Below are 9,665 nucleotides of genomic sequence, written 5' to 3'. Positions count from 1 at the left end.
CTATGGCGTCCTCCGTGGACCTGTTGGGGCGATATGCAAATTGCAGAGGGTCCAGGTTGATGGGGAGGGAGGAACAGATGTAGCCCTTCACTAGCTTCTCAAAGCACTTCATGGCTATGGAGGTGAGGGCTACAGGGCGGTAGTCGTTGAGGCAAGCGGGCGTAGATTTTTTGGGTACAGGGATGATGGTGGACTTCTTCAGACAGGTGGGGATGACGGCCTGTTCCAAGGACAGGTTGAAGATGTCAGTGAATACCGGGGCCAGTTGGTCGGCACAGACTTTTAGGACGCGGCCGGGGATGCCGTCCGGTCCTGCTGCCTTCCTGATATCCACTTTTTTAAAGATCCGTCTCACCTCATGCTCTGTTACCCTGAACACTGAGTCTCCATCAGCAGACCCCCCCCCCCCCATTGCCGTGGTTTGTAGGCTGGTGTTGTTATTCACAGCCTCAAACCTCGCATAGAAGGAGTTGAGATCATTTGCTAAGGAGATGTCACTGTTCAGTTTGAGGGGGGTTCCTTTGTAGTCTGTCATTGTTCTGAGGCCCTGCCACATGCCTCTAGAGTCAGCCTGTTCAAACTGAAGTTCAACTTTATCCCTGTAACGCCGTTTTGCCTCTATTACTGCTCTCCTGACGTTGTATCTTGCCATCTTGTGTTCTTCCATGTTGCCTGTCACCAGCCCGGTGTTGTATGCTGATGTGCGCACTTTCAGAGCCTCACGGACGGATTTGTCTACCCAGGGCTTTTGATTTGGGTAGATATTAATTTTGGTGGTGGGGATTATTACTTCTACCTGAGTACAGACATAGTCAATCACCGTTTCGGTGTATTCGTTAATATTGGCTGTGTTATCACGGAATACACTCCATTCTGTGCTTCCCAGCACTGCTTGGAGTGACTCCACTGACGTCACGGCCCAACGCTTAACCTCTCGCGAGACCACCGGCGTTCGCTTGAGACTCTGTTTGTACTTAGGCAAAAGAAAAATTGCGGCGTGATCGCTTTTACCGAATGGACTAAGAGCCTGTGACTTGTACCCATTCTTAAATTGCGAGTATACATGGTCTAATATGTTCTCGCCTCTGGTGGGACAGGTCACATGCTGATAGAAGACTACTACTATAACTACTACTATAACTACTAATAGTAATACTACTACAACAACTACTATAACTACCACTATAGCTACTAATCCTACTACTATTACTAATACAACAAATGTGCGTGTGTGTGTTTGCATTAGCCGATTCCCGCCTATTCTCGGTCCTTGCCCCACAATGGTGGAACGAACTAACCACCACAATTAGGACAGCCGGAACCTGAGCAATCATTTGTCGTCGACTAAAGACGCACTTCTTCAATCAATATCTGAAAAAGAAAATATATATAATAACCTTCTTCTTACTGTCATGCACTCTTCCTAATAATAATAATAATAATAATAATAATAATAATAATAATAATAATAATAATACTAACATACACTCAACAATATAGCACTCAAGTCTTAACACATTGATGAACATTGTTACTCAGCTAATAGAGTTGTACCCTTCCTACTGACTTGTCGTACAGAACTTGTAAGTCGCTTTGGATAAAAGCGTTCAGCTAAATGACTAAATGTAAATTACAGTATTATGTTCTCCTTCCTGTGTCCCCAGGGTTCTGTGAGGAGTCCCAGCGGGGAGCCTTCTCCTCCCGCCTCCTTCCTCCTCCCCTCGGGTCAGAAACCAGAGGCCGTGGTTCACGCCATGAAGGTAATGTACTGTAGGTCCGGCCGCGCCTTGCCCACATCGTGCCCCACCTTGTCCCGCCTTGTCCTGCCTTTTCCCGCCTTGCCCCGCCTTGCCCCGCCTTGCCCTGCCTTGTCCCGCCTTGTCCCGCCTTGCCCCGCCTTGTCCTGCCTTGTCCCGCCTTGTCCCGCCTTGCCCCGCCTTGTCCCGCCTTGTCCCGCCTTGTCCCGCCTTGCCCCGCCTTGCCCCGCCTTGTCCTGCCTTGCCCCGCCTTGTCCCGCCTTGCCCCGCCTTGTCCTGCCTTGCCCCGCCTTGTCCCGCCTTGCCCCGCCTTGCCCCGCCTTGTCTCGCCTTGTCCCACCATGTCCAGCCTTGTCCCGCCTTGTCCAGCCTTGTCTTGCCTTGTCCCACCTTGCCCCGCCTTGTCCAGCCTTGTCTTGCCTTGTCCCGCCTTGCCCCGCCTTGTCCAGCCTTGTCTTGCCTTGTCCCGCCTTGTCCAGCCTTGCCCCGCCTTGCCCCGCCTTGTCCCGCCTTGCCCCGCCTTGCCCCGCCTTGTCTCGCCTTGCCCCGCCTTGTCCTGCCTTGCCCCGCCGTGTCCCGCCTTGCCCCGCCTTGTCTCGCCTTGTCCCACCTTGTCCAGCCTTGTCCCGCCTTGTCCAGCCTTGTCTTGCCTTGTCCCGCCTTGCCCCGCCTTGTCCCACCTTGTCCAGCCTTGTCTTGCCTTGTCCCGCCTTGTCCCGCCTTGTCCCGCCTTGCCCCGCCTTGCCCCGCCTTGTCTCGCCTTGTCCCACCTTGTCCAGCCTTGTCCAGCCTTGTCTTGCCTTGTCCCGCCTTGCCCCGCCTTGTCCAGCCTTGTCTTGCCTTGTCCCACCTTGTCCAGCCTTGCCCCGCCTTGCCCCGCCTTGTCCCGCCTTGCCCAGCCTTGCCCCGCCTTGTCTCGCCTTGCCCCGCCTTGCCCCGCCTTGTCTTGCCTTGTCCCGCCTTGTCCAGCCTTGTCTTGCCTTGTCCCGCCTTGTCCAGCCTTGTCTTGCCTTGTCCCGCCTTGTCCCGCCTTGCCCCGCCTTGCCCTGTGGTAGTGAAATGTTAACCTTCTGTAGTTGATAGTGAAAGGGTTCAAATGTGTCAAATAATGTTTGTTGACAAACAGCCTTTGAGAATCATGGTCGTTGATGGTCATTTCAGTTTTACCATGGTGTTGGCCATTGTATAAATCATTTGTGTAAATGTGTGTGTGTGCGTGTGTGTGTGCAGGTGCTGGAGGTGCACGAGCAGCTGGACAGGCACCAGGCCCCAGAGGACTACGAGGAGGACCTCAGTGAGAAGGAGAAGGCCATCGTCAGGGAGATGTGCAACGTGAGTCAGAGAGCCGTCCTGTAACCTGTGTGACGACCCCATGTGTCTATCCTGGTATTCAGTGTCCTTGAGCTACTACTGTTACTACCAGGGGCGGATTTAGGATTGTAGGAGATCCGGGGCTTATGGTGCGTTCACGTCAGGTGGGAAGAAGCGGACGAACCAGATGACATCTCGTTGCTACAACTAGGAAGCATTCACGCGTTGAACTCGAGGAAACGCCCACATCCAAGATGGCGATCTTAGCCTACTGTTAGCCTACTGCTAACCTATTGCTACAAGTCGTTAGCAAGTTACTTTAAAATCAACTGTAGACGAACAGCAGCAAGTATAGCTCGTTTTTCATATGAAGAGTACAGCAGTATGATTGTATTATTCTGATTATGTGATCAAAGTGATCATTTTGATTTGTATTTACCTTGTATTGCCGACATCGCCGTCAAGCTTGCTGCCATGATGGTTGATACTTCCGCATTTCGGGACGCGAAGTGGGAGATATCGGGGTATATAAAAAACTCCCATATGACCTAGTAGGAATTACCACTAGGAGGCTGACGTGAATGGCTTTTCCCAGTCGGAAGCTGGTTCTTCCGCTTCTTCCCACCTGACGTGAACGCACCATTAGCCCAGATAGGATAGATAGATTTTTTTTACTTCGACACCACAATGTTTTACTTATACCACCACCTTGAAAGTGTTAATATGCATCTTTGTTTACGGTTTGATTATCACTGATACAAAGTAAAATAGTGCAGTGCAATAAAATAGTTAGTAAAATAGAATAAATAAATAATGCAATAGTGCATTGCAATAAAATTGTTATCATTGTATTTTTTCGGGAGGCCGGTAAGGAGTGCATTACAGTAGTCGAGTCGGCTTGAGATAAAGGCATGGATCTGGTTTTCAGCGTCCTTTTGATTTATAAATGGCCGTACTTTAGCTATGTTTCTAAGGTGGAAGAATTAAGTTTTTGTCAACTTGTTGATTGTGATTTAAAGCTTAGGTCTGAGTCTACCATAACACCAAGACTTAACTCACTCAAATACAGTTAGCAGCTAGATAGACTACAGATGGAAATTAGCTTCTGCTAAATCTGGTGCAAACATATTTTCATGTAACAATGATGAATTGTCAAAAAAAAAAAAAAAAAAAATTGAAAATAGATTCGGGGCTTTTCAGAAAACATTCAGGGCTTGAGCCCAAGTAGCCACCCCCTAGCCCCGCCCCTGGTTACTACTCTTACTACTACTAATATTACTACTCTTACTACTATTACTATTACAGCTACTACTAATAGTACTACTATTACTACTACTACTATTACTACTACTATTACTATTACTATTACTATTACTACTACTACTATTACTATTACTACTACTATTATTAATAATCTTACTACTACTATTACTACTAATATTACTACTATTACTAGTTTTAGTACTACTACTCTTACTACTACTGTGGACCTTCCGTTATGTTAGGTTAGCGTTTAGAGGCTACGTTGTCCCTTTAACCTTGACCCTTACCACTGTGACTTTTTAACACCAAGCCCAGGGACAACGGTTTAAAATGAGCTTTGGCTACAACACTGCCTCACACATTTACAGTGATGTTCATTAATGTGTGCTGTCCCTGTTCAAATAATGTCTAAACTGAAACTGAAATAAGAACAATAAATATGAGATATGATGATGATGATGATGATGATGATGGCCCAAGGTCACTCTCCCCAGAGAGGGCGGGACATCATTCATTATGACTCAACTCTGCTCCCATCAAATTGAGAGAGAGAGAGAGAGAGTGAGAGAGAGATAGACAGAGACAGAGAGAGAGAGATAGACAGAGACACAGAGAGAGAGAGATAGAGAGAGAGAGAGAGAGAGAGAGAGAGAGAGAGAGAGAGAGACAGAGAGAGAGAGAGAGACAGAGACAGAGAGAGAGAGTCTAAGTCTAAACTGAAACTGAAATAAGAACAATAAATATGAGATATGATGATGAAGATGATGATGATGATGATGGCCCAAGGTCACTCTCCCCAGAGGGGGCGGGACATCATTCATTATGACTCAACTCTGCTCCCGTCCAATCGGAGAGAGAGCAGCTGAACGTTAGCGTATATATATCGAGCGGCTAACCGTGGGAAACTCCCTGCTGTAATGGAGACGGGCGGCTCCTCCTCCTCTGTCGCGCCCGCCGCTGCTAACGTCGTATCGTAGCCCATAATACCTGTAACACAACTGTGTATGTAACTATACCAGCCGCGGACAAGGGGCCAGTGTTATCCTAACGGTGACCCCCCGGGCCACTCACTCAGCGGCCGGTACATCAGAGGGCAAGCTATGGAAGCACAATACGCACCATTCACAACGCACTGTGTGTCGATACGCCCCCCCCCCCCCCCCTATTAACGAGGGTCAGATACGCAGGTCACGCGCGGGTCACACCGATGCTTAAAGTAATGATCTCTAACATTTTCATAGAGATAAATATCTATTTTTCCACTCTCTGTCGCTAACTTAATTATAATCAGTTAATTGTATTGTTTACACTGGTTATGGTAAATGGCTGCTTTTTTATATAGCAGCTTTTATCCAAAGCGCTTTACAATTTTGTTCCTCACATTTGACCCACTCACTCACACATTCACTCACCGACGGCGGAGGCAATCATCGGGAGCAGTTAGGGGTTAAGTGTCTTGCTCAAGGACACATCGACACGCTGCCCAGGAGGAGCGGGAATCAAACCGGGAACCTCCGGATTACCAGACGACTGCTCTACCTCCCGAGCCACTGTCACCCCTTGGTTCTTTTTTCCTCATCTTTTTTATATTTAGATCACATTTTATGGCCTATATATATATCTTTCTACTAAACCATCACCCTGCCCATACCTGTACCCCCCCCCCCCCTCCCCCACGCTGCTATGACGCCCAAATGTCCCCCAGGGGGATCAATAAAGGATCTTATCTTATGTTATAACTGATATAACACAATAGATTCTACCTATGCTAGGGCTGGCCACAAATGATTGCTGTGTTTCCCCCCGAGAATTGCTCGTTACTCACAAATGATGATGAAAAGAAAAGTCCAAATCGGCCGATACAGTCTGCTGATATATCAATTCATCCCTAATAATGGCATTATCTGACATTGTCTTTCTTCTCCTCTCTCCTCTGTTCCCCTGCTCTCATCTCCTCCCCCTCTCCTCTCCTCCCTTCTCCACTCCTCTCCCCTCCTCCCCTCTCCTATCCTCTCCTCCCCACTCCTTTCCTCTCCACTCCTCCTCTCCTCTCCTCTCCTCTCCTCTCCTCTCCTCTCCTCCCCTCCCCTCCTCTCCTCTCCTCCCCTCCTCTCCTCCCCTCCCCTCTCCTCTCCTCTCCTCTCCTCTCCTCTCCTCTCCCCTCCCTCCCCTCTCCTCTCCTCTCCTCTCCTCTCCTCTCCTCTCCTCTCCTCTCCTCTCCTCTCCTCTCCTCTCCTCTCCTCTCCTCTCCTCTCCTCTCCTCTCCTCTCCTCTCCTCTCCTCTCCTCTCCTCTCCTCTCCTCTCCTCTCCTCTCCTCTCCTCTCCTCTCCTCTCCTCTCCTCTCCTCTCCTCTCCTCTCCTCTCCTCTCCTCTCCTCTCCTCTCCTCTCCTCTCCTCTCCTCTCCTCTCCTCTCCTCCCCTCCCCTCCCCTCCCCTCCCCTCCCCTCCCCTCCCCTCCCCTCCCCTCCCCTCCCCTCCCCTCCCCTCCCCTCTCCTCTCCTCTCCTCCCCTCCCCTCCCCTCCCCTCCCCTCCCCTCCCCTCCCCTCCCCTCTCCTCTCCTCTCCTCTCCTCTCCTCTCCTCTCCTCTCCTCTCCTCTCCTCTCCTCTCCTCTCCTCTCCTCCCCTCCCCTCCCCTCCCCTCCCCTCCCCTCTCCTCTCCTCTCCTCTCCTCTCCTCCCCTCCCCTCCCCTCCCCTCTCCTCTCCTCTCCTCTCCTCTCCTCTCCTCCCCTCTCCTCTCCTACCCTCCCCTCTCCTCTCTTCCCCTCCCCTCCTCTCATCTCCCCTCCCCTCTCCTCTCCCCTCCCCTCCCCTCCTCCCCTCCCCTCTCCTCTCCTCTCCTCTCCTCTCCTCTCCTCTCCTCTCCTCTCCTCTCCTCCCCTCCCCTCCCCTCTCCTCTCCTCTCCTCCCCTCTCCTCCCCTCCCCTCTCCTCCCCTCTCCTCTCCTCTCCTCCTCTCCCAGGTGGTTTGGAGAAAGCTGGGTGATGCCGCGGGCTCCAAGCCCTCCATCCGGCAGCACCTGTCAGGCAACCAGTACAAAGCGCCTTTGTAACAAAAAACGGATAACAACGACCGCATCAACCCGCCCTCTCCACCAGGGGGCACCGCCGCAGAGAAAAACACTGTGCAGAGTAACCTGGCGGTCCGGTGCTCCTGTGACCCACGCGCTCCCCTACTATATACGGTATAACCCCCGCCCTCCTCGATGGGGATCCGGTTCCTCTCGACGGACAATAGCTTCCGAAACACCGACACCGTGGACAAGACGCCGACGAGTCTCCGATTCCGAAGAGTCCGAAACTGTCCGAAGGATAACGTTGTCGTGGCCTCGGGAGAAGATCTCTAGTGTCTCGTGTTCTACAGCCGTTCACACGGCGGGCGGACTTGACCGACGCGACTGTAACGCGTAGATGTCAAAACAGACCATGACTGTGTTTTAGTTTTTTTTATGTCTATATTGAGCTGCTATAACGCCACCCCTAAAAACACAACGCAGAGACACTTCTGCTAACTCTAACTGTGATCCAGCGAGAGAAGAGAAGCATTCGCTAAAAAAAAGCAAAGCAAAGCATCGCATCTCCCTCCACGAAGAAGTCATCACAGAACCGGACAGAACCGGACCGGACCGGACCGGGCTGTTGCCAACGTTCACCTAGCGACTGTTGGAAGATCGCCTGCCCCGTGTCCGCGGCAAGGAAAACTACGAAGGAGAAGGAAGGGTCATCACGTCAGAATACCGGCATTATATAACAAGGAAACTATAAAAGCAAAGGAAGGGTCGTCCCGTCAGAACACCGGCCGTTCGACGCTCCGCTTGGTGCCAGACTTTGGTGTCAGTTAGTGCCATCTAGTGGTAAGGTAAAAGTACTGTATTACAACACTATTGAAGCCTCAGGATTCAAATTCAAAACATACCAGCTATCTGAAGCGATAATATCAAACGTTAGCTAGTTAACAATGTAACAAATTGCAGATGATTCTGACATCCGAGGTAATAACTACTAGGAGACGGTTGATCCCGTTCAACTCGACGTCGGCAGAAATGAACGTTTGGTTTCCCACACTTGGCACCAACGTGCGTTCTTCTCGCGCTCCACAGTGATGTGACGAGTCGACCCTTCCTTCTTTTATAGTCACCTTGTGCCATCCGTCGCTCGACAGAGCTGTGGGATTATCGTCGCCCCAGGAAAGGGTCTCTACGCTCCACTACACTTAGCCTTTTAAGACGAAAGCAAACCGTGTGTAAACTTAGTGCCCCCCCCACAGGTATTTCCTTTTTTTATGTTCGTTTATAACACAGGGGTCAGCAAACTTTTCGATACGAAGTGCACATTTTTAAATGTTCTTGTTAATCAGTGTGCCATATCAACATTAAGGTTAACCCTTTCACTAACCACACTACAGAAGGTTAACCGTCTGTAGTGTGATAGTAAAGAAGGGTTCACCTTCTGTAGCGTGGCAGTGAAAGGGTTCTGTGTTGTCGCAGTAAAAGGGTTAACCCTTTGGTAGTGTGGCAGGTAACCTGGTTAACATTACAGTAGGTTTAATTAGGACACCTAATCGCCAACAGATCTGTAATTCTATTCCATCCATATAGGCAATAGTCTCAAAATGGCGGTTAACACTCAATGTTTGGCAAACAACAACAACAACAACAACAGACTGAACCTTCTGATTGGCTCTGACCCTGAAATATCCCTGGTATATCAGTCAACCTACCATGAATAACAGGCTGTGCAACTTGCCAATGGCTGTGAAAGAGGTAACTCGGCGTGGCGATGAGAGGACACTTCAACATCTCCAAAAAAAGGCTTACACACTTGCTACTAGCGTGCCATTGGTTGAGAGATACCGCCTGCCACTGGTGGCACTCGTGCCTAAAGGTCGCCGACCCCTGGTTTATAAAAACGCCCATGAATATCACATCCAATATCGTTATTCCTTTGTGTCCCGTCCGATTCGTAGCGTTACATTCGAGTGACCGCTGTGCTGCGACCGACTCCTAGTGACGCTGCATACGTTGTTGTGCACACGTGGTTTATTCAGAATGCAATAGTTGGGTCTGTTAAGACGATGAAATGACAGCTCCGCTTGGGAGGATTTCTGTTTAGAATGTGTCGTGGAATACGTGTATTCAGACCCATGCAACTGTCGGGACAAAACCTCATAACTCCATTTAATTTTTTTTTTTTATATAAATCAACTCCGTAGATCATCCTCCATATGTGTGTGTGGGTTTTACAAACTTTAAACAATGGGAAAGCATTAAACCGATCATCTGTCTAAACCTCCTAATTCTATTCACCCTCAAATCTGTGTCCGTTTTTTTCATCT

General features: G+C 49.8%; 1 protein-coding gene across 1 annotated transcript in view; it reads left to right on the top strand.

The window, feature by feature from the left end:
- The window catches only part of LOC311225133 (coiled-coil domain-containing protein 85C-A-like), a gene marked incomplete at both ends in the record, with an annotated part of 44,125 nt that extends 36,742 nt beyond the window's left edge, over positions 1 to 7,383 (top strand). Inside the window, 3 exons of the mRNA XM_084310337.1 lie at positions 1,665 to 1,760; positions 2,988 to 3,089; positions 7,294 to 7,383. Of these exons, the coding sequence (XP_084166463.1) occupies positions 1,665 to 1,760; positions 2,988 to 3,089; positions 7,294 to 7,383 (288 nt within the window). The remainder of the gene's footprint in view (positions 1 to 1,664; positions 1,761 to 2,987; positions 3,090 to 7,293) is intronic.
- Between the last annotated feature and the right edge of the window lie 2,282 nt (positions 7,384 to 9,665).

Source organism: Notolepis coatsorum, assembly GCF_963971535.1.
Source record: "Notolepis coatsorum genome assembly, chromosome: 3".
Lineage (NCBI taxonomy): Eukaryota > Metazoa > Chordata > Actinopteri > Aulopiformes > Paralepididae > Notolepis > Notolepis coatsorum.
This window is presented reverse-complemented; position numbering and strand designations above follow the sequence as displayed.